The following is a 24,913-nucleotide window of genomic DNA, read 5'->3' as shown; positions in this document are numbered from 1 at the left end:
TTATTGAAGGTGCTTCGAAGGTTCCACCCTTCTTAAGCACGAAAGATAAGATCTTTGAAGCCGACCAATACACGAGGGACTTGGACATTGCTTTTGCCAAGGTCCGGGAGGCTTTAGAGAAATCTAAGGAAAAACACAAAAAGGCAGTAGATCGACATCGTCACGATTTGAAATTAAAGGAGAACGATTGGGTGCTCTTATGTTTTGAGAAGGCATGCCTGAGAAAGAAAAAGGGAAAGGAGCGGCTTTTTCCAAAGCTTAGCATGAGATACTATGGACCCTTCCGGATAAAATAAAAGATAAATGAGGTCTCCTTTAGACTGAAGCTCCCCGATACTTGGAGAATTCACAATGCTTTTCATGTGAGTCTCCTGAAGCCTTTTAAAGGCGATGTGCCCGATGATAGGAAGCCAGATGCGCAACCCGAAGTGGAGGAAGGCGAGGAGATACTTGTTCGAGAATAGATATTGGCACATAAAGATAGTAAGATTAAAGGTAAAGTGATAAGGCGATTCTTGCTTAAATTCAAGAACTATCCCGCATTGGATGCGAAGTGGTTGGAGGAGGAGAACCCTGCAGATACTCCTCAGATTGTGAAACTTTACCTTGAAGCATTCGGTTTAGCATAGTGTACTCCGATAGAACCCCGATTTCAGCATGGGCGAATATAGTGCAGCGGGTATGCATAAGAGGGGAGTCACTTCACTCCTTTGTCCACGATTGCCCGGATACTTTGATTTGATATAGAGTCACTGATGTTCCTTTGGGTTTCAGGCATATTGCTGAGCTGACAGTATTCTGCTGTATGACTTGATGAACTGTAATGAAAATGATACTGATTGATTTGTACTTGACTTGTTTAAGTGTAGGAACTGATAGATGAAATGACTACAACATTTCGGTCTCATAAATCTCTATAAACATGATTGCAATATGGATTAGTTAATCGGGCATCTTTGAGGTCTCGATTGGATCTAGATGCGATTGCTAAATACGTTGCTGATTAATCATGGTCTGAGATTTGGAATGATTTTTGAATGTGATTTGTCATGTGATGTCAAGTGATGTCCTGTGATGTCCTATGATGTGACTGTTGATTGGTACATGTGCTAGCTGTGTTGTCCCTAGTGCGTCGGTACTAACAGTCAGTGTCTGCTAAGAGAGTTTATGGCCTCTGTCTGTTTTGCGGGCGTAATCGAGGGCGATTACAATCCTTTCAAGAGGGGGGTATGTCACAGATCGGTGATGTGGCATGCCCGGACACACTCACATCAGCTAGCGGTAAGTAGACAGGATCGAAAAACACAGAGACAGGCTGACGTGGCTGTCTCGGCTTTCCCGCCGCATTTCACGTTGACAGTGCTGACGTGGCCTGCTGTACGGATTTCCGCTTTAACGCTAACAGTGTACGGAATTTCTGCTTTAGCGCTGGCTGAAAATTATGATGGCTGATGTGGCAGCTTTTGGGGATAAATTTCTTTATTTTGAAAAGCTTAAGAGCTTTTGATTTTGGGGCTTTGCTTTTGGGCATCCCTTGTAACCAATAATTAAGTGGGAAGGGCCTCACTCCTTAGAGCTTTTGATTTTGGGGCTCTGCTTTTAGGCATCCCTTGTAACCAATAAATAAGTGGGCAGGGCCTCACTCCTTAGAGCATATGGACGCAGAGTCTAAGAGTGAGCACCCTCCCACTCTCTTGTACTTTGAACACAAATCAATACAAAAAGAAATACCGAAAGGGGCGCTAGTCTTTGGGGCCAATATCTCTAGGCACGGAACTACGTCGGGCCGTGTCGTATCAAGTGTGAATTGTGAGCTGTTTTGAAGTGAATCTTTGCTGTGTCGCGGTAGAAACCGGTGACGTGGCATGCCCGGACACACTCACATCAGCTGGCAGTAAGTGGACAGGCCCAAAAAAACGCGGAGACAGGTTGACGTGGCAGTCCCGGATTTCCCGCCGCATTTCACACTGACAGTGCTGACGTGGTCTGCCGTACGGATTTTTGCTTTTATGCTGACTCTGTACGGAATTCTTGCTTTAGCGTTGGCTAAAAATTACGATGGCTGGTTTGGCAGCTTTTGGGGATAACTTGCTTTATTTTGAAAAGCTTAAGAGCTTTTGATTTTGGGGCTCTTCTTTTGGGCATCCCTTGTAACCAATAGATAAGTGGGCAGGGCCTCACTCCTCAGAGCATCTGGACGCAGAGTTTGAGTTTGAGCACCCTCCCACTCTCTTGTACTTTGAACACAGATTAATACAAAAAGAAATACCAAAAGGGGCGCCAATCTTTGGGGCCAATATCTCTAGGCACGGAACTGCACCGGGCCGTGTCGAGTGAAGTGTGATTTGTGAAGTGGTTTGAAGTGAATCTCTGCTGTGTCGCGGTAGAATCTTGACTTGGAGTGTCCGAGTTTGTTACACCATATGCTACTCGAAACATTCTACTAGACTTGCACAGCCTTGGCCCGAGAAGCAAGAGAAGTCATCCATGAAAATCCGGAAAAACTTGTTAAGGAAGGGCTTGAATACAATGTAGGCTGTACGGTTCCAGGAAGCCGGTGCATTATGTAATCCAAAGGGCATGCGCTTGAAGATGAAGACTCCCCATGGGGTAATAAAATCTGTTTTGATGCCGTCATCTCCCAAAATGGCCATCTGATTGTAACCACTAAAACAATCCATAAAAGTGAGCAGAGCATGACCGGCTACATCTTCTAACACACTCTCAGAGAAAGGGGTAGGAAATTTATCTGGGATGGTGACCTTATTGAGTGCTCTGAAGTCCACACAAACTTTGATCTTATTTGAATTCTTCTTTGGGGCAATATCCATCGGAGAGAGCCATTGTGTGTGTTCAATGGGCTCAATGATACCTGCATCCAACATCTTATCAATTTCCTTCTTGACTGCCACTGTGCTTAGGGCTGAGCTTGTATGCCCGGCCTCGCGCAGACTTGGCATTTTCCTGTAGGGGTATGGAGTGAACTCCTAGAGTCGAGTCGAGTCGAGTCGAGTCCTGTGAGGTCCTTGTATGACCAGGCAAAAACATGCTTCCGACTGGTAATGAATGAAACCATCAAATCTAGTAACTGGGGATGATCCCAGAGCCATGCTGCTAGCAATAGTGGGTTGGGTTCTTCTTCAGTACCTAGGTTGACTTCTTTGACTGGATCTTGATAGTTGTCTCGGTTCCATTCTTCAACTACATCCAGGCCAGCTTTAGTCAATGCTTCTACATCATGAGTAGGAGTCCGATCAATGGGAAAGTCTTGTGCTCGCTCTTGTAACCATCCGCGAGGAAGTTCGTTCAGAGGCAAGTCATCTCTACCTTTCTTGGAGCTGGTGTGCTGACTGCTTGGTGAGGTGGGATTGGTCCTAGCCTTACCTTTTGTAAGGTGCAGCGGAAGTGAATGTTGAACTTTGCTCAAGATGAGTGCTCCGAACTGTGCTCAAGGTTCCTTTTACTTACGGAAGGGAGAGCCTTCCATTCCTTTAGTGAGAGAGTGCAATGGACACAAACAAAGTGGTGAACACTGTGAATGCAGGTGCATGAGATTGAGAGATAGATAGAGAGAAGAATACGTTGTCAAACCCTCCTCACAAGGCCCCACTCTCTATGGCGAGAGCGGTCTACTTTTTGATTGCACAAATCTCTGCAATGCTTGGATCTTATCATAGACGGGCTAAAATCTGAAAATGCTAATGGCTGAAATCTGCAAATCTTTATCTGCTGAATTCTGACTCTATGTCGGTGACAATGTCGATGGTGAGGATGCAACGACGACGCGCTGAAAACGCAGATGCTGAAATCTGCAAATCTTTATTTGCTGAATTCTGACTCTATGTCGGTGACGATGTCGATGGCGATGATGCAACGACGACGCGCTGAAAACGCAGATGCTGAAATCTGCGTTTTCTGGGCTGAAACTGTAAACCTTGATGAATCTCACCGTGCGGCGAGGATCTGCTGCGGGAAGGTGAGATCTTCGAGGTTTGGGGGCTCTACGGCGATGCTTGACTGCTGAAAACTGAAAACGCTTGTCTACTTGTTGATCTTGTCGCAATGTAACTGCAAAACGCTAAGGATTGAATTGCAATTCAAAAACGCTAGGGCTGAATTGTCTTCCTGCTGTGGAATCTGCTAACGCTAGGGGATCTGTTGTCTACTGTGGTTGCCGGGGTTGATCTGCTATACAAAACGCCAGGGCTGGTCTTGAATCCAAAAACGCTAGGTTCAACCATCTCTTGCAAAAACGCTAGGCCTCTGTAGGGGTCTTACTGAGAAGTGGCCTGTTGAGCAAGGTGCTCCTGCTGCCTCTTCTGCCAGAAAGTGCTAGCTCTGGTTTCCTTATATATTATCTTATGCAAATTGCCCTACCCAGTTTTCAACGAAAGTCACTTAAAAATAATAAGTGAAAAATGTCAAAAATAGAAAAAATAGGTCTACGCACTGTAAAAATGCTCCTGATGGGTTTTGATGGAAATCTGATGATCATGCTGTATGCAACCACAGGATATGCATCTAATCTAAGTGTCTGGACATGCACGGTCTGCGAACAGACTCACAAAAGTCCCAGATTACTTTCTATTCTAGACTGACTTGACTGAACTGAACCCTTGTCATGCTGTAGCTTGTCCACGGACACATAGGGTTGGATGTATCACGCGACATCCTCTCCTTTTCAACGTGAGGTACTAGTACCAAACTGTATGGCGTCGAGGGAGATCGCCAACAGGGTCTGGAATCCTGGAAAGGACTCTTCGTCGGCCCACTTTGATGCGAGGGTCATGCGATACTTGAACTTCATAAAGGTCTGCAAAGTGTTCTTCTTTGGGCCGCGCCAAAAGCGACACAAGGTAATCTGTGGCTCCTTCAATGCTTCAACTTCGTCTATAGTCATGCGTCTACCTTCTTCAAGAATCTCCGAGGCTGAAAATTCCTGAAACCACTTCCAACACAAAAGCATGAACATACCCATTCCATGTAAACTGACTGAAAAAAATTCTAGCCTTCCCAAAAGACTATGCATGCAATGTAGATGAACATAGAGACGGAGTGTCAACCGGTTCACCACACACACGCAAGCAATGAGATCGAATCTTGTGTTTCTGATCTAAATCAATCAACTGTGGCAAATCATAATTAAAATGCCTATGCTTGGTGCTCAATCCTTCTTGTGCTCTTTCGGATACTGTGTCATGCCAAGGAAGAGACATGTCATGTGACTTCCTTGAATGCAAACATATCATCTTTTCATGGATCATCCGCATACATCCGTCCTCATTTATGAGTTAATCGTTCTCAGCGAACAATATGTCATGCCTATGAAAAGGGATCACCTAAGGACGGTGACTAAAATACAGGAAAGCATCACAAATGAAGCACTCGAACAATGCGTGCTGACTAATCATTCGAACACATAATACTTCCTGTGGGGGTTCTTTGGACCTAGGCTCGAGAGCCAAGATCGATTCTTCATGTTTGATTGAATCTTCCTGTGGGGGTTTTGTGGACCTAGACTTGAGAGCCAAGATCGGTTCTTCGTGATTGATTGAATCTGCAATGAGGTTAGCTTCACTAGAGAAAGTATCAACTAACACATCATCCTTGTGAACAATCACATCCTCTTCATGCAAATCATCATACTTGTGAGAAATCACATCTTGATCATCATGCAAATCATCATGCATGTCCTTATCATCCAAACCATCATGCTCATCATTATCATGCAATTCATCATGCTTATCATTGTACAAATCCTTATCATTCAATTCATCATGCTTATCCTGATCATGCTTTGGAAAAGAAGAGACTGAAAGAGTCTCCTTCTCCTGATCCTTTGCAATCTGTGCCTGCACATTAGAAAAGAGTCGCAACAACTCTTCGTGCTCACGTGCTATGGCTACCATTCGTTCGTTGTATTTACGCTCTATGGCTGCCATTCTTTCTGTGTGTTCTGCCTTTCTTTCTGCTTCTCTTGCTTCGCGTTCTAACTTCTTGTCAATCATTATCTTGTCGAAAGCCTCCATAGGAGTTAGTGCAATCCTTGGCTTAGATTGGGAAGGGGGAGGGAAAAACCACTTGGTGGGGAAAACTCTTCTTCGCCACTCCCATGCTCACCACCTCCATGCGAAGTATCAATTCCGCTTCGGCTGATGTCCATCCACTGAAGTCTTGGGTTCTTAAGTTTACGAGGAACTTGGATTCTTGTGGTTCTTGGGTCTGGGGTTTTTGAGGGTCTTGAGGTTCTTGAGGTTCTTCTTTAGCTTGTAATCTGTGTTAGAGAAGGATCTTCTCTTCAACCGAGCTCTTCTCTTTCCCGCGGGCGCACCCCTTAGCGGCCTTGCGCTCACACCAAGGTTGCTTTTTCCCACCTCACGTCGATTGGCCGGCTGCTGAGTGCACGGTCCGCTCTCAATGAGTGAAAAGAGGCACAAGGGGAGGCTGGACAAGCCCTTCTTTCTTGGGTTTCCCGTCACTCTTCAAAAACACGATTAGGAATCAACACGCCCAAGAGGTCTTGGGTTATGTGTGACCACAACAAGCAAAAAAAAATCTTGTGGTTCTTTCCTTGAGTGATACAGGACACTGCCAAAGCTCTGATACCAATGTAAGGTGCAACAGAATGAATGTTGAACTTTGCTCAAGATGAGTGCTCCGAACTGTGCTCAAGGTTCCTTTTACTTACGGAAGGGAGAGCGTTCCGTTCCTTTAATGAGAGAGTGCAATGGACACAAACAAAGCGGTGAACACTATAGATGAAGGTGCATGAGACTGAGAGATAGATAGAGGGAAGAATACGACACCAGAACGTTGTCAAACCCTCCTCCGAAGGCCCCACTCTCTATGGCGAGAGTGGTCTACTTATGATTGCACAAATCTCTACAATGCTTGGACTTGCCGACGATGTCGATGACGATGAGGACGACGACGAGACGGGCTGAAATTTGAAAATTCTTATGGCTGAAATCTGCAAATCTTCTGACTCTATGTCAGTGACGATGTTGATGGCGACGATGCAACGGCAACGCGCTGAAAACGCAGATGCTGAAATCTGCAAATCTTTATCTGCCGAATTCTGTCTCTATTCGGTGACGATGTCGACGGCGACGATGCAACGACGACGCGCTGAAAACGCAGATGCTGAAATCTGAGTTTTCTGGGCTGAAACTGTAAACCTTGATGAATCTCACTGTGCGGCGAGGATCTGCTGCGCGAAGGTGAGATCTGCGAGGTTTGGGGGTTCTACTGCGATGCTTAACTGCTGAAAACTGAAAACGTTGGTCTACTTGTTGATCTTGTCACGATGGAACTGCAAAACGCTAAGGACTGAATTATCTAACGCTAGGGGATCTGCTGTCTACTGTGGTCGCTGGGGCTGATCTGCTGTACAAAAGGCCAGGGTTGGTCTTGAATCCAAAAACGCTAGGTTCTACTATCTCTTGCAAAAAGGCTAGGCCTCTGTGGGGGTCTTGCTGAGAAGTTGCCTGTTAAGCAAGGTGCTCCTGCTGCCTCTTCTACCAGAAAGTGCTAGCTCTGGTTTCCTTGTATGTTATCTTATGCAAATTGCCCTGCCCAGTTCCCAACAAAAGTCACTTAAAAATAATAAGTGAAAAATGTCAAAAATAGTCTATGCACTGTAAAAATGGTCCTGATGGGTTCTGATGGAAATCTGATGATCATGCTGTGTGCAACCAGAGGATATGCATCTAATCTAAGTGTCTGGACATGCACGGTATGCCAACAGACTCACAAAAGTGCCAAATCACTTCCTATTCTAGACTGACTTGACTGAACCGAACCCTTGTCATGCTGTAGCTTGTCCACGGACACATAGGGTTGTACGTGTCACGTGACACCCTTGGACTGGGAAGAATCATATGTGTCCGTTTCATGCTCTGAATCCTCTTCTTGTTGCACCTGGAGGGGAGACTTCTTACCACGCCTGTGATGAGTCCTAGACCAAGAGACTCTACTTCTTCCTTGAGGCCCGTGTTTCCTTCAATTCCTCTGAGGACTGCAAAATAATGAGGGTCGGGTGCAGCTTCCGACCATTCCAGGAGCTCACTTTCTTCATTGGGGACTGTGAGCAAGACCCCTTCCTCATGTGGGGTCTCTTCTGCCGCTTTAGCTTCTGCCTTCTGGATGTCATGTTGTGCAATACTGAGGGAAAACCTTCTATTGGATAGGTCGGCCACGTTTTCCAGTTGGATCTTTCTATTGCCTATGCTTGGTGTGGTGATCCACATGGTATCATTACCCCAATCATGAAGTGCGTTGGGTATGTCGTAGCCAAGGCCTACCAATAAGCAGAGGAAAGCCGCCATCTACCTTTGGTAGCTAGACGACCACAAAATCCAGCCAAAAAAGTGAAGTCTTTTACCACCACTCCAAGTGGGCGGACTTTGCGTTGGTCGGCCAAAGTGACTACAAAAGTGGCGCTCTTGGTGGGCACCAAGCCAAGCTATTGGATGGTAAACTCGGGCATGAGGTTAATACCTGAGCCGCCATCGACGATGACACCTACAAATTGTTGGCCATAAATGTACACCGTGAGGCGAGGACTTTTATAGTCAGTGAGGGGGGATGGTGGGTAGGAAATCATGTATGATTCTTTAGAGGTGAGTGTGGGCAAGTGCCCACCACTATTTGGGTACGAAGGGTAGAGAGCTTGGACTACCCTGAGGTCGTCGCCCGTAAAGGTAGGATCTATTTGAAGGAGCTCGTACAGGGAGATGCTTTTGTAGGTGGTCTTCAAAATCTCCTCAGCTGGCAATGCTGTTAGTCTATGTAGCCGTCCTTGTGGTAGAGCTTGGGCTTCCATGTCTTGTAGGGCTTTTGTGTAAGCTTGCTCCAATGCCGATGGCATAACTGTATTCCGTAGCTCGGGCTCTGGTTCTTCCACTATCGGCTGCAACTTAGTCGATACCTTTGGGGGTCTCGGAGGCAGAGGCTTTTCTATGGGCAGGGGAGGTTCTGGGCTATTCTTTGAGCTCGTGTGAGTACTCCAGTAGTGCGTGAGATTTCTTGAGCCAAGGTAGTAGGTGAAGCTAAAGGGTGAGGAGTGAGGACATGAGTGGATGGTGAGGGAAAAGTGGATACAATGGGCTCGTGTGAAGTAAGCAGAGAACTTATTGAGATCACGTTGAGAGAAGAACCAAGGTGAAGTACTCTAGAGTGTGACAGACAATGGACTCTCTCCCAAGACTAGACTCACAAGACTGTCAATGCTCTTAGGACTCTTGTTAGAATCTTAAGAAGTGTCTCTAGCTGGACTCTCATGGACTGTAGCTCGACTCTTCTATCCATGCTGTATATATCCACGAGCTAGGGCCATCGCACGGCCACCACATACCTTGTGCTACTGGAAGTATCTGGCCAAGGCAACTCCTGGCAACTGAAAATATTTGCTACTGGTGGCCTAGTAAAGCCACTAATGAGTCTACCCACCAGTCACCTGGATGGTCACTGCACGGCCCTAGCTCGGCCCGGTCAACAATCGCCGCGGCTACTAAAGGTGTGCTGTTTGGTAGCTCTTGAATGCTTTGAAAAGGGTGGCCATAGGCTGGCCACACATTGGATGATGAATGCTACCTGTGTAGCCAAGGAGGTCTGAGTCCCACCCTGGCCAGTCGGTGTGTCCACATTGGGCACCTGTTGGGTGGGTGGTCCAGGAGTGCGCGGACCAAGGATTGTTCAACTCAAAAATGATGTCCTCTGGAGCACGTTTACTAAGGTGGCCATGCAAGCTGAGCCCTGTAGCCCCTCTACAAGGATGCTGAAAACGCTAGGTACCCTGAGGGAAAATGCTAGGAAGTTGAGAGAAAAAACGCTGGTATTGTTGAGGAAAGGTGCTTGGTACCGCAGGTGCGGATGGCACTTGGTTCTTTTTGTCCTTTCCTGCCTCTTCTCTAGCGCCCCGAGGCTTCTTATGTATCTCGCAATTGCTTGGTTGAGTAGTGACTCAAATCAGCCCACGATCTTCATTCAATTTGCCAAGGTCATTTATTATTTAAGTGACCTATTAGAGGTGGTTCACACGCGATCGACTGGGGTTCACATGCTGGGTAATGCGAATGCTTGGTGCTAAAGCTCATGCTAGGTGCTAATGGGTTGTGCAATCAAGGGGTATGCAACTACTCTAAGTGCCTAGACATGCACGCCCTGCGTACAGGCTCACAAGGGTGCCAAGACACTTCCTAGGTTGACCTAAACCCTAGCAGTAGGAGCTACAGCTTGTCCACATGCACATAGGCTTAGATGTGCACGTGACATTGTCTAGGTTCTATAATCCCTTGTCCTCTCGGCTAGTTCTTTGCTGTTGGGTGTCACAAAGTGATGACGTGGCACACCCTACTGGAAGAGAAATGGCCGAGTGGACAAGAGAAACTAAGCCAACCAATTGAAAGAACTCATGGAGCACCGATCGAGGGGCCTAAAACTTAAGAACCAAAAGCTTGAACTCTGCAGCTAATTTTCATAAAATGCGTCGACATGTTGACGTGGCAGTTCGTACGGACGATGACGTGGCAAGACAATACGAACTTTCTGCATTTTGCGTTGCTGGTGCCGAATGGCAGGCTGTACGGATTTTCGCAAATTACGCTCGCTGCTTTTGGAGATCCAAGCACTAGCTTTTGAGATTAGATGCTTTTGGGGTTTAGTGCTTTTGAGAGAAGTGCTTTTGGGGCTCTGCTTTTAGGCATCCATGTAAGTTTAAAAGAGCCTTTGGGCCTCTCACTCTGCAAAGCATCTGGACGTAGAGTCTGAGAGTAGAGAACCCTCAGGAGTTGTACTGTTGTAAGTATAATAATAAAGAAATATCGAAAGGGGCTCCAGTATTTGGGGGGCCAATGCATTTGGGCGTGTCGAGTCTCTCTCTCTCTCTCTCTCTCTCTCTCTCTCTCTCTCTCTCTCTCAAATTTCAGTGATTTGCAGTTTCTGTTCGTATGTTGCCATTGATTTCCTGCTTGGAGTGTCCAAGCCTGTAACAATGGTATCAGAGCTCAGAAGATTCTTCTTCTATGGAGGATCCGATCCCTTGTGCAACACACATAGGTTCTCGAGGAGAATCTGATAGAGCAATCCGTCTTTTGTTTTGCTAAAGAATCTTTGTCCCTGCCTTTGACTTACTAGCCACTCCCACCCTTAGTCCATTGCACAGCGGACGCGCTCCCGTCTTCATCGCTCTGTCTTAAGGGGCCTAAGCCATAAAGCACCCGAGACCACACTTGGATTCTGGCAGAGAATCTGACAGAGATAATACCTTTCAATGGGGAGGCAGAAAAGTTGAAACCCGGCGCAGGTACTGAAGAAAGAATGAAGAATTGGGCAATTTTTCGACAGGGAAGTTTGCCAGAACAGAGTACAAACGTGAACTGCAGGTTGACACGTGTGAAAAGATTGATCAAGTACTATAGAGAAAAGATTGATCAAGTACTATAGAGACCCGAAATTTGCAAAACACCTAAAGAATTACTGAATTGATGAGATTCTCTCAAGATGGCGTGAGGCCATTGATTCTCTTCTCAGGTCGGGAAGAAGGCTGAGAGACAAGCGGAGTGCAGAAAAGTGGAAACTGTACTTGTAGAAAGAGCTGGAAAGAGCTCATAAACCAGATAATGAAAGGCTTGAAGTACTCTTTGAAGAAGAGAAAATCGGCAGATTTTCTCGGTTATTTGGGCCGGAAGTTGACTTTCGAGGTGGCAAGCAGATCTAAGAAGCGTATTTGTTTCAAGAATGACCCCGATTTTTCTTTGTCTTCAGAGAGTTCTGATAGTTGGTCGTCGTCTAGTTCCAGTGAGGATGAGAAAAAAGACGGAACAAGCGGAGAAAAAGCAAGAAAAACATATTGATGAAAAAGTCTAGGAGGCATGCAAAGCCATCTAGCAGTTCAGAGGAGGAGAGCTCATCTTCTTTTGATAGTGAACAAATGAGCAAGAAGACCAAGGAGTTCAAGGAAGGGGTCAAACAGTCAAGTTTGAGACGTTTTTAGGCTACTAAGACACCCATCGAGCCCTTGAGTTTATACAGTAGCTTGACGTCCCCTTCTCTGGAGGTTGGTTCAAGAAACACTCCAAGGTGTAAAGGGTGGCATCGTAGTGCATCCTAGGGTTCCGACGAATTGAGAGAACCAAATGCAAGTTCATCAGAGGATTCGGGAGAAGAACAGGGATCAGTTGATAGTGTCTCAGAGTTCGGATGATTGAGACTGATGTGCCGATGGACAGGGGAGGCTAGGGAGGCTACTCATAGGTCCCAGGGCACAAGGAAAGAAAGTAAAAGGGAACCTGATAGTAGATCAAAGAATTCCAGAGGTCCAGATTGATGTGCCAAGGACAGGGAGGCCATCAGGGCTACCAAAAGGTCACTGGGCACAAGAAAAGAACAGAAAGGTAAGCTAGGTTCACTGGATAATTTGGTCAAGGGTACTTCTTGGCCCTCGATGCAAAGTGGATGGAGGAGAACATCGCAAATTCTCTTTAGAGAGAGTTGTACCTTGAAGATTTTGGGCTATTAGTAGTGTTTATGCTAAAAGTTACCGATGAATCAGCAAGTTGAATCTGGTGCGGTACGGACTGCGCAAGAGGGGAGCCACTCTACTCCTTTGTCACAGATTGCCTAGATTGAATAAAGTCACTAATTTATCTTTTAGATTTTAGGGTACTGACGGACTGAAGTATTTTGTGGAATGACTTTATGAACTGTGTGCATTGAATTGGAAATTTCCTTAATAGAATTGAAAACATGTGCTCTTTTATGTGTGTATTGTTAGAGACATGTATAGAAAGATGAAATGTCTTCAGCATTTTGTCTGATGAATGATTTGAACTTAGTTCATCTAGACATCTATTAGAGATCAACGAGATCTGGATGTGATGGCTAAGTGAATAGAATGGGAGCTGAATGAGATTCTAGTGCATCAAGATGTCTATCTGGATGAGATGACTAGATACTGTTGTGAGTGCATCAAGAGTTTCAGAAGGATGAGATGGTTGCACAGTGATCTACGTGCATTAAGAGTTTTGGACGGAATGAGATGTCTAAATTGAATGATTGAAAACACAAGTGTTCCGTGTGAACCAAGTGTCTGATTTTGTGAATTGCATGCTATGTGGATGTACTGTCTCGTGAGGATAGTCCTGGGCATGGTTTGCTTGATTGACATGTGAAATGAAAAGATACTAATGTGATAGTGACAAGATTTAGTAGATCAAGACATTCGTAAAAAGATCAACGCGGTCTAGATGTGATTGCTAAATGGCTACAATGATTAGGATTTGTATTTGAGACCCTCGATAGAAATGTAATTGATCAGTGACTAATGTCTTTGTAGAAGTGCTGGATGGGTGGAGTCTGGTGCGTGTCCCTGAAGAAAGTGTCCCTGAAGAAAGTTTTTGTCCTTTGGCCGTTTTTGCAGGTGTAATCAACGGCGATTACAATTCTTTCAAGAGGGGGAATGTCACAAAGTGATGATGTGGCACGCCCAACTGGAAGAGAAATGGCTGAGTGGACAAGAGAAACTAAGCCAACCAACTGAAAGAATTTATGGAGCATGGGCTGAGCGACCTAAAACCCTAAAAATCAGAAGCTTGATCTTTGTAGCCGATTTTCGTAAAATGCACTGACACGATGACGTGGCAGTCCGTACGGACGATCATGTGGTAGGACAATATAGACTTTCCGTGTTTTTGCGCTGCTGATGCCACGTGGCAGGCTGTACGGATTTTCGCAAATTATGTTGGCTGCTTTGGAGATCCCAGCGCTAGATTTTGAGAGCAGATGCTTTTGGAGTTTAGTGCTTTTGAGAGAACTGCTTTTGTGGCTCTGCTTTTAGGCATCCCATGTATCCCATGTAAGTTTAAAAGAGACCTTGGTCCTCTCACTCTGCAGAGCATCAGGACGCACAATTTGAGAGTAGAGGACCCTTGAGAGTTGTACTGTTGTGAGTATAATAATAAAGAAATACAGAAAGGGCGCTAGTCTTTGGGGCCAATGTATCTGGGCGTGGAACTCCGCCATGTCGTGTCGACTCTCTCTCTCTCTCTCTCTTAAAGTTCAGTGATTTTGTAGTTTCTGTTCGTGTGCTGCTATTAATTTCTCGCTTAGAGTGTCCAAGCCTGTAACGTTGGGCATGCCATATTATCACTTTGTGACACTTGATATCCTCAAGACTACCAACACAAGATTACGTGCATCATAGATACCTTGATTGATTTCTAGGAAGCTTATTCTTCTCGTGGTTGAGATGGCCAAATTGAGTTAACAGATTCTCTGATAAGGAAACTTTCGACTTGATCAACAGACTTGAATGACGAGTTGATTATGTCACAAACTGGTGACGTGGCAACCCTAGAAGTATTCCCAACTTATGGCCAAGTGAGGAGGGGACCTTGGGGACACAAGAATAAAAATAAAATAAAGCGTTGGATTCTGTTGACGTGGCTGGCGTACGGATTCCGCAATTCACACTGACTGTACGGATCTCCGCAAATCGCGTTGACAGTCGTACGGATTGGCCGAAAATTACGCTGACAGCTGGCAATTTTTGGATGCCCAATTGCTTTTGGAAACTTACTGCTTTTGAGTTTAATGCTTTTGGGCTCTGCTTTTGGGCATCCCTTGTACCTTTAAATAAGTGGGCAAGGCCTCACTTCTCAAAGCATCTGGACGCAGAGTCTGAGAGTGAGCACCTACCCACTCTCTTTGTACTTTGAACACAGATTAATACAAAAAGAAATGCCGAAAGGGGCATCAATCTTTGGGGCCAATACCTCTTGGCACAGAACTATGTCGGCCCGTGTCGACCTAATTGTGAATTGTGGACTGTTTTGAAGTGAATCTCAGCTGAGTCGCGGTAGAATCTTGACTTGGGGTGTCCAAGTTTTATTACAGTGATATCAGAGCGGGCCGATTTCTCTTCTAGTGGGCAATCCGATCCTTTTCTCGCAGCACTTATGGATTCCAACAAAAAATCAGTCGACTTCTTGTGCATTTGCGAATGCGGGAGGAGATCACGAAGAAGATTCTTATGAGCAATCAAAGGAAGAGTACGGGCCACCTCGGCCTACTCAGTTCGAGATTGAAGAGATGAAACGTCGACAATTGGTTGACGAGGCAACAAAGCAGATGATTAAAATTGCGAAGTAAACAAAATTTGCAAAATTTTTGACTCAGCAATCCTCGCCGAAGTACACACCCAGTGGTAGAAGGCCACAGAACCACCCAAAAGGCTTTTTATTTCTTCTTGGCTGACTCGAGAGTACGAACGAGATATACGAACTGCTTGGAATCATCTTCGGATGACCAAGGGAGATTCTCTGGACACTTATTGCGAGAGATTTTGGAGCTCTTTTCTACCAGCCTCTTCATTTAAGGTCTCGTTTAAAGAACAGATTCAACGGTTTTGCTGCGGACTTCCTACAGAGATCCGAGACTACTGCTTGGAACAAAAGTCAAATTCTATTCAAGAATTGATGGGTCATGTGAAACGGGGTTTTGTGTTACCCCACTGATGAGATCTTGACTCAGAGAACCCAGCAAACTTCTAATAATGAAAGTAGAAAGAGAACGAGTTCCCAAGAAAAGAAAGACAAGGATTCACGACCCCGGCTCACTCTTCGAGAGAGGGCCAACTACATCAAAGAGGGTAAGTGTTTTGGATGCGGGGAACATGGGCACGTCTCCACGAAGTGCCCTAAAAAGGCACATCAAGAACATAATGAAGACATGCCAGAGAGTTCGAGAGGAGCTGCGGAACGTGGCAGAAAAGGCAAGATGAAAGCAGGGCTGGTTCCAGATTGCATAGGACTGACCCAAGCACGATTGATGAAAGTACAAAACTTTGTCGAGCTTGCGGCAAAGGGAAAGATGAAGAAGCCTTGATTTTCTTTGATGGAGGAGCCAAGGCCAACTTCATTTCACCTGAATTGGCGGCGCAGCTCGAGATTACACTCGATCAAATGGGACCACAAGCAGAGGCAATTCTAGCGGCACCCGGACGGGACATAGCCATTACACCCGTCATTGGCAAACTTCGATTGCATTGTCAGGGGTATTTGGGGCACGAGGACTTTTACATAATTCCCTTGGAAGGTTGTGATGTCCTCCTTGGAGTTCCTTGGTACCATAAGAACAACGCCGTGGTCGATTATCGGGCGAAGAAAGCGATATTGACAAATGAAAAGGGCCGAAAATTTGTACTTAATGTGAAATTGAAGGGCGAGTCTGTCCCTATTGTATCGGCTTCGGCCGTTTCGATATTAATGAAATCCAATGTATTTGTTGACTCGATCTCTTTGAAAGAGTTAAATAATGAACACATGACAAATATGTTTGAACTTGATAAAGAGCGCCAAGATTTTCTCCACACTCATGCCGATTGCTTTTCTGAGGGCTTGCCAGGCGAGTTGCCACCATCTGGTCCTGAGGATCATACTATTGATTTGATACCTGGAAGCACACCACCGAACCGGTCACCTTACCGTGTGAGCCAAGCCCAGAATGAAGAGATTATGAACCAAGTGAAAGACCTCTTGGAAAAGGGTCTTATCCAGCCGAGTACTTCACCCTACTGCTCTCCGGTGTTGTTGGTTTTAAAGAAAGACGGATCTTGGAGAATGTGCATTGATTATAGAGCTCTCAATAAAATCACTATCAAGAACAGATTTTTGATTCCGAGGATCGATGATATTCTTGACAAATTACTGGGATCCTCTTCTTTCAACAGGATCGATTTGAAAAGCGGATATCAGCAAATCCTAATCGCGCTGGGATATGTCTATAAGATAGCTTTTCGGACGAGCTTCGGTTTATATTAATTTTTGGTGATGCCTTTTGGCCTTACCAATGCTCCAACGACTTTTAACCGAATGATGGATAGGATTTTCAGAGAGTACAGATCTTTTGTTGGCACTTTCTTTGATGACATTATAGTCTTCTCCAAGGATGAGGCAGAACATAAACAACATCTGCTACAGGTCTTTCAGGCATTGCGAGATCACAAGTTAGTAATCAATTCCAAGAAGAGTGAATTTTTCTTACCAGAGATACACTTTCTGGGACACATCGTCTTAGCAACAGGAGTACAGATGGACCCCGCCAAGATTGAGACTATACGTGATTGGCCCGATTTGAAGAATGCCCATGAAGTTAGAAGCTTCTTGGGCTTATGTTCTTACTACCGGCAGTTCATTCGAAAGTTTGTAGAGTTTGCTTCCCCTTTGCATATCTTGACACAGAAAGGAGTCATTCGAAGTATATTGTGATGCTTGTGGTCGTCTGGGTGCGGTCTTAATGCAAGAAGGCCATGTCATTGCCTATGAGAGCCGATTGTTTTCAAGGCCGGAATTGACAACATATATTTATGAGAAAGAGCTTTTGGCGGTTATCCATGCTCTTACTCAGTGGCGACATTACCTACTCGGAGCCGGATTCGCAAAAGTCATTCGAAGTATATTTGTGATGCTTGTGGTCGTAGTCTGGGTGCGGCCTTAATGCAAGAAGGCCATGTCATTGCCTGTGAGAGTCGATTGTTTTCAAGGCCGGAATTGACAACACATATTTATGAGAAAGAGCTTTTGGCGGTTATCCATGCTCTTACTCAGTGGCGACATTACCTACTCGGAGCTGATTTTACAGTCTTCACTGATCATTAGAGTTTACGCTACTTCTTGTCACAGAAGCAGCTTTCGGAAAAGCAGATGCGATGGGCTAACATCTTGTCACAATTTCACTTTGAGATTGCCTTTGTATAGGGACAAAAGAACTTGGTGGCAGATGCTTTGTCTCGGAAGCCGTTAGTCTTGGCTATTTCCGCAATTCCTCATAGAAGCTTCGAGGACATGGTCGATCAGTACGCCACAGATCCAAATTTTGCAGATGTATTCGGTCGAATACAGAATGGGGAGGTAGTATTGGGATATTCCATTCGGGATGGCTACTTGATAAAGAAATCTATGTTGTGCGTTACACAGTCGTTGAGGGAAAAGGTTCTAACCGAATGCCACTGTCCACCATTTACGGGTCACCGCGGCATTGATACCACCTTGACAGGTGTCGAGAGATACTTCTTTTGGCCGAGACTCAAGAAGAACGTGGACGATTTTGTACGCAGATGCTTGGTATGCCAGAAGGTTAAGTTTGACAGTTATAAAGCACAGGGATTGTTACAGCCTTACCTATTCTCACCCGCCCTTGGGAAAGTATTGTAATGGATTTCATTTTTGATCTCCCGAAGACACAGAGTGGGCAGGATGGTATCTAGACTGTTATTGACAGATTTAGCAAGCAAGCTCATTTTATTCTAGTGAAGAAAACAGTCAAGCCGGATCATTTAGCTAGATTGTTCATTGCCCAGATATTCAGATTACATGGCATGCCTGAGATAATCGTTCTGATAGAGATCCCCGATTCACGAGTTTGTTTTGGAAGGCTATTTGGGAGAACATTGGCACACGGTTGCAGTTCTCGTCATCTTTCCACCCGCAGACAGATGGGCAAATTCAATCGTATTGGATTTATTGAAGTCTTACATTTTTGATCAAAAGACTGAATGGGAAAAGTTTTTGCCCTTGGTGGAATTTGCCTATGATACCACGATCCACTCTTTGACGGGGAAGGCGCCATTTGAGATTATTGAAGGTGCTACGAAGGTTCCACCCTTCCTAAGCACAAAAGATAAAATTTTTGAAGCCGACCAGTACACGAGAGACTTGGACACTGCTTTTGCCAAGGTTCGGGAGGCTATAGCGAAATTTCACGAAAGACACAAGAAGGCAGCGATTTGAAATTAAAGGAAGATGATTGGGTGCTCTTACCTTTTGAGAAGGCATGCGTGAGAAAGAAAAAAGGAAAGGAGCGGCTTTTTCCAAAGCTTAGCATGAGATACTATGGACCTTTCCAGATAAAGAAAAGATAAACGATGTCTCCTTTAGACAGAAGCTGCCCGATACTTGGAGAATTCACAATGCTTTTCTTGTGAGTCTCTTGAAGCCTTTTAAAGGAGATGTGCCCGATGATGGGGAGCCATATGAGAAACCTGAAGTGGAGGAAAGCGAGGAGATACTCGTTCCAGAACAGATACTGGCACATAAAGATAGAAAGATTAAAGGTAAAGTGATTAGGCGGTTCTTGGTTAAATTCAAGAACTATCTTGCATTGGATGCGAAGTGGATGGAGGAGGAGGACCTGACAGATACTCCTCAGATTGTGAAATTTTACCTTGAAGCATTTTGTTTAGCATAGTCTACTTCGATAGAATCCCGATTTCAGCATGGGTGAATCTAGTGCAGTTGGCATGCACAAGAGAGGAGTCACTCTGCTCCTTTGTCAACAGATTACTCCGAGTTTTGATATCGAGTCACTGATGTCCCTTTGGGTTTCAGGGATACTGTTGGGCTGACAGTATTCTGCTGTATGACTTTATGAACTGGAATTCCCGAATATGAAAATTATATTGATTGATTTGTACTTGACTTGTTTGAGTGCAGGAACTGAAAGATGAAATGACTGCAGCATTTCGGTTGCAATATGGATTAGTTAATCGGGCATTTGTGAGGTCCCGACTGGATCTAGATGCGATTGCTAAACATGTTGCCGATTAATCATGGTCTGAGATTTGGAATGAATTTGAATGTGATTTCTCATGTGATGTCCGGTGATGTGACTGTTGATTGGTACATGTGCTAGATGTGTTGTTCCTAGTGCATCGGTACTAACAGTCAATGTTTGCTAAGACAGTTTATGGCCTCTGTCTGTTTTGCAGGCGTAATCGAGGGCGATTACAATGCTTTCAAGAGGGGGGTATGTCACAAACTGGTGAAGTGACAACCCTAGAAGTTGTCCCAACTTATGGCCAAGTGACGAGGGGACCCTGGGGACACAAGAATATTAAAAAAATAAAGCGCTGGATTTTGCTGACGTTGCTGGTGTATGGATTTCTGCAATTCACGTTGACAGTACGGATCTCCCAAATCGTGTTGACAACCGTACGGAATGTCCGGAAATTACACTGACAGCTTTTGACAGTTTTTGGATGCCCAATTGCTTTTGGAAACTTACTACTTTTGGGCATCCCTTGTACCTTTTACATAAGTGGGCAAGGCCTCAATTCTCAGAGCATCTGGACGTAGAGTCTGAGAGTGAGCACCTACCTGCTCTCTTTGTACTTTGAACACAGATTAATACAAAAAGAAATACCGAAAGGGGCGCTAGTCTTTGGGGCCAATACCTCTTGGCACGGAACTACGCCTGGCCGTGTCGTATTAATTGTGAATTGCGAATTGTTTTGAAGTGAATCTCTGCTGTGTCGCGGTAGAATCTTGACTTGGGGTGTCCAAGTTTGCTACAGCTTATGTGACTCTAAGACTGATGAGTTTCTTGGTACTTTAATACAGTCTGAGTAAAAGATATCCTCGAGGAATTTTAGGCAAGGCAAAAATTTCTCCTAATGGAGCCGAGTACCCAGTCTAGTTCGAATCGTTAAGGTAAGTAATGACTTCAAGTTTAATTGAGTCTTTAAGTTTTCTCTCAAGAAAGGACCAGCTCAACTCACCCACTATTGGGCACTGACGACGTTAGTGGGGATGTCGTGGTATTTAGTCAATACTATGCATGATGAAGCTGATGGTTATATTGTCTTGTGGGTGACTACCATGGGTCTATACCTTGCACTCTCCTTTATGGGTGAATCTGGGCTTACCCTGGATTCATCTAGGTATATTTCTCTCAAGAAAGGACCAGCTCAACTCACCATTGAGGGAGATTTGAGATTTTTGCCTGCTTTCCTCGGGCAATTTGGTTGGACCACTACATTTGAGGACAATTATTTATAAGTGAGAGGGATGTTGCGAAATTTAGCTTTATCTAAAAGAAATATAATTCTAAATGAATTATTGGATTCATAAGTGAGGTTTTTCTCGTTGGAGACATCTGAGTACAAATATTGTCATTTAGAGGAATGATGGAGCATTGTGAAGGGGAATATTTGTAGGCCTCCAAGAATGGAAACTTCTGATGCGTCACATCATATGGGTGACAGGAAGCATCGAGGAGTATTCGACCATCCGGAACGGACTTTTTTGATGCGGCATGGGATGGGTGACATAGAGCATCGTGGAGAAGTCGTTTCGTAAGTTGGTGAGAAAGGATTAAGTGATGGTTATTCTTGATGCGTCACATGGTGGTTGACTGGAGCATGGGAAAGGGAATATTCCTCCGTAGTCGGGAGGAATTCTGAACTGAGTTAGAGTTGTGCCCAAGGATGGGACAAGACTTGAATAAAGATGGGTTTAGAGTAAGCTTTGAGGAAATGCAGTTTCTTAAAGCGAGTTACTTTTTGGGAAAGGAGGAGTCTATGTTTGCATCATAGTTCAGCTCATTGGTGTCTGGGCCCGTGTTGAAGTTCAAAGCGCATTGCATTTGGCAAGGAACCAACATGACATATACAAAACACTATGGATATTGTTCGCACAATCCATTGTTGTTGGCTGGTTTATGGATAGGGTGTGCTCCAAAGTCATTGTCTTGAAGAATCTTGGGACGTGATGTGTTCACAATATTGAATGGGGGTCTACAATTCAACTTTCTTTGAGGTGATTGGTGCTCAAGATGGCATCATCATTATGGTGACAAGTTGATGGTTGCAAATTCGTGGTGTATCTAGTAGTCGGCCACTACTAGGGTGTCCATGGTAGCGTTGTCATTGACTTCGTCTTCCTACATATGTCCACTATGAGTTGCAGAGAGGGTGTTAAAATGATGCATCTCAAGTGAGTGCCCTATTTGAACCTATTTATTTAAATTTGTCATTTTAGGGCTCTTTTTAAACTTATTTGACATGAAAATTGGGTTGGGCAATACAGTCGACAATTATATAAGGAACCCTTGTGTCCGCAAGAGGTGGATGTCAAAGTAGACGGTGTGGAAGCGTATAGATAGAGGGAAACCACACACGAAGAGAGAGAGAGAGAGAGAGAGAGAGAGAGAGAGAGAGAGAGAGAGATGTAGGATTTAATTGTCTCTTATTAGTGGAGTTTTTGTGAGTAGTGTTTGGCATGAATGTTGGTGGCATTCCATGGACCGAGCAATGGACACCTGAACCTACATATGGTTTTCGAAATGTTCTTCTTTTATGTGCGACAATCTTGCTCTTGCTCCTCGGCTTCTTCTCGGCAGGATCTTTATTTAAGCTCCTAAGAAGGATTTGGCCCAATGACAGTTTGAGGAGAGTCACAAGCAGAGGCGTTAGCTGGAAATTACTACACAGCAAAGGGCAGCACTGTAATGATTACATACGGCTTTAATACCGAGATAACCGAAGGCATGCCACAGGTCTTAATGTTTGTTTTAGTGGCTTTGCTACTTTTCTGTTAATCCAAAGTTTGCAAGAATGAGGGCTACAGGCGGCGGGATCGAATTTTTTACACATACAATTGACATTATAGCAGAGTCTCTCTAAAGAATTAGCTCTTTGTGTTGCTCGGGTTTGTTTGAAGGATGTCATCTCACCTTGGGCTGAAAATGGCATGTTTGCTCTTTATTTTTACTTACATGAGTTGTTAAATAGAACTTATTCACCTCCAAGTTTATGTTCCTCCTCAGATGTCACATTTCTATACAGCTGGAAATCAGTGATCCATTTTTATTGGGAAGTTTGAGATTGAAGAAACTCCTTTATTTGATGCCTCTATTTGGCGTCAGTACATCTCGTTTCAAAGCTTGCAAGGATGACGACAACAGGTGGGATAAATTTTTTTGCCTCTAGTCTCATATGTATTGTGAGTCTCAGGTAGTGGAAGGGAATCAATATTAGAGCTTTCCTTAGTTTATATAGTTCAAAGTTGGTCTGATGGAGAACATAGCACGTGGGGTTTGACAGAAGGGATTATTTAGTCCCATTCTCTCTCTCTCTCTCTCTCTCTCTCTCTCTCTCTCTCACACACACACACACACACACACACACACACACACACACAAGGGTACCAATACAAGGGGACATACAAAGAAAGAACTAGAAAAGGATGTGTGCAAAATCTAAAGATATTGGTTTTTTGAATTAGGTGTTAAATGCTCGTGGTATGGAGGGTTTGCATACAATGAACCCGGTGCCTATGTATAGGATAATACTAGGGGTCCTTCGAGCCATTTGTCCACCCATCCTCAGAGGGCGTAATCCCTTGTACTGTTTCTGTTCTCACAGCTAGTTACCCACTGGTTTCATATCAATTGCTGTCGTACCATCGCCGCCCCTTTATTTATCTCTTCTCTCTGGATGTATCAATCTGGTCTCTTACGACTACAAAATGTTCTCTTCTTCTCTCCTCTCTCTCTTGCTATTGACTCAAACATGCTATTATGGCCTTAGGTGCTCCCATCAGCCATCTACATTTTGCATCACTGCTTTATTCTTTTGCATTTTGCTTGTCGATCCAACTACCTTCGTCTGTGCTTTTGATGTTATCTTAATTTTGGAGGTATCCCACCTCCACTTATGCCTTTGATCTTTGGTAGATCTTGCCTCCAGCATTGTTTTGCATTTTGCAACTAGTGGCCTTGTCCTGGGACTATACATACATCAGGTACTAGGTAATGGTTATAGTAGGTCTTGGCTGATTTGCTTGTTATTTTTTCTCACTAAATTGAATTTTGATGTCTGCCAAAAGCTTTGATTCTTTTGCTGCACCTTCTGTTATTGAAGGCGAATTGTCCAACTTGTTGCCACTCCTATCTCGACCCTCAGGGAACTTATTATCTTCATAAATAGAGAAACTATGAGAAATACTCTCATATCCACATGCATAACAAAGGGATTTTATGAACAAACTTGAGTTACAGGCATACGTGTACAAAGAGAGCTCCACTTCATGCAACTTTCACCACCAAATAACATGAAGGGTAAAAGTACAAAGGTCCACACTCATGTTCATGGCACCCTTCAGCAGAGGGACACCAGCCATAGGACCCTTCCACAGAGGCACATATACTCTCAAACACCCACCCACCATTGTGAGCTTCAACAGAATGTTCTTCCTCCATATATGAAAACCCAAGCTCACTCACTACCAAAAATTGGTAAAAATTTAGTTTTGTTAATGTTTTTGTAGTGCTTGCACATTCTTTTCAGTCAACATACTTGTATGTACAACCACGACAGAACTATGTACCCCACACCACAGTTCCTCATGCATAGTGAAACCAGGCATACATTGCATGTGCACGCTTTGTACATGAATGACTTATGTATACTTTAAACTTTCAAAAGAAGCATAAAACATATTTGAGAATTCTTGTTAAGGCTCACGTCATCATTAAAAAAAATGTCACACCGTGATTAACCGTATTGCTTCTCTCTTTACGATTGTATCGTGCTATCTTGTAGTTGAGGAAACTCTTGGCTTCTTTTCTTTTAGCCTTTTTGGGCTACGTTAGTATTATATGATCATATTATTTTCCACCACCATGGTTCATTCAATGACTCCTTTAGGCCACCTTAAATCACGAGCACATGTACATATTTCTCTTTGCTTCTATGGCTCCCTAAGGAAAGACGGAGTCAAGCTAAAGATGGAGGCAAAACCCGCTTCTTCTTTTTATTCACTAACTAAAGATAAGAAGTCTACAATGAATAAAAAAGAAAATAAAACATAAGGGAAAACTAGTACAATAGTCTAATGTCAACTGATATTGAGTGAGCTGGATGGATAAGTGTGCCATCACTCCGTTGATAGGTAGACAAAGTTAGTCCAGCTGTAGTATCATTGGCAAAGATATACGTATCCACAAGGGTGTGCATGTTGGTGATAGTCATCCAACTGTAGTACATGTTGAGCTTGACAACTCAACTCTCCCCCTTAAGCTGAATGCCATCTCTTGTATGCCAAGCATTGCTTAAAATTGTTGCAACTTTTGTGCC

The 24,913-nt window shown here is 44.3% G+C and overlaps 1 protein-coding gene across 2 annotated transcripts in view; it reads left to right on the top strand.

Moving 5' to 3' along the window:
* LOC147434046 (uncharacterized) overlaps positions 1-22,867 on the top strand; it is a 60,822-nt gene extending 37,955 nt beyond the window's left edge. The window contains exon 4 of one of the 2 annotated variants that reach the window (XM_086490658.1): positions 22,603-22,867. In XM_086490658.1, the coding sequence (XP_086346784.1) occupies positions 22,603-22,658 (56 nt within the window). In that variant the 3' untranslated portion in view covers positions 22,659-22,867. Of the gene's footprint in view, positions 1-22,047 lie in introns of both variants that reach the window. The other variant, XM_086490657.1, reaches the window with a different exon arrangement.
* Positions 22,868-24,913: the final 2,046 nt, after the last annotated feature.

Source organism: Adiantum capillus-veneris, chromosome 19 (assembly GCF_014529385.1).
Source record: "Adiantum capillus-veneris isolate H3 chromosome 19, ASM1452938v2, whole genome shotgun sequence".
NCBI classification, from domain to species: Eukaryota; Viridiplantae; Streptophyta; class Polypodiopsida; order Polypodiales; family Pteridaceae; genus Adiantum; species Adiantum capillus-veneris.
The sequence above is the reverse complement of the archived record's forward strand: the minus strand, read 5'-3'. Positions and strand labels throughout refer to the sequence as shown.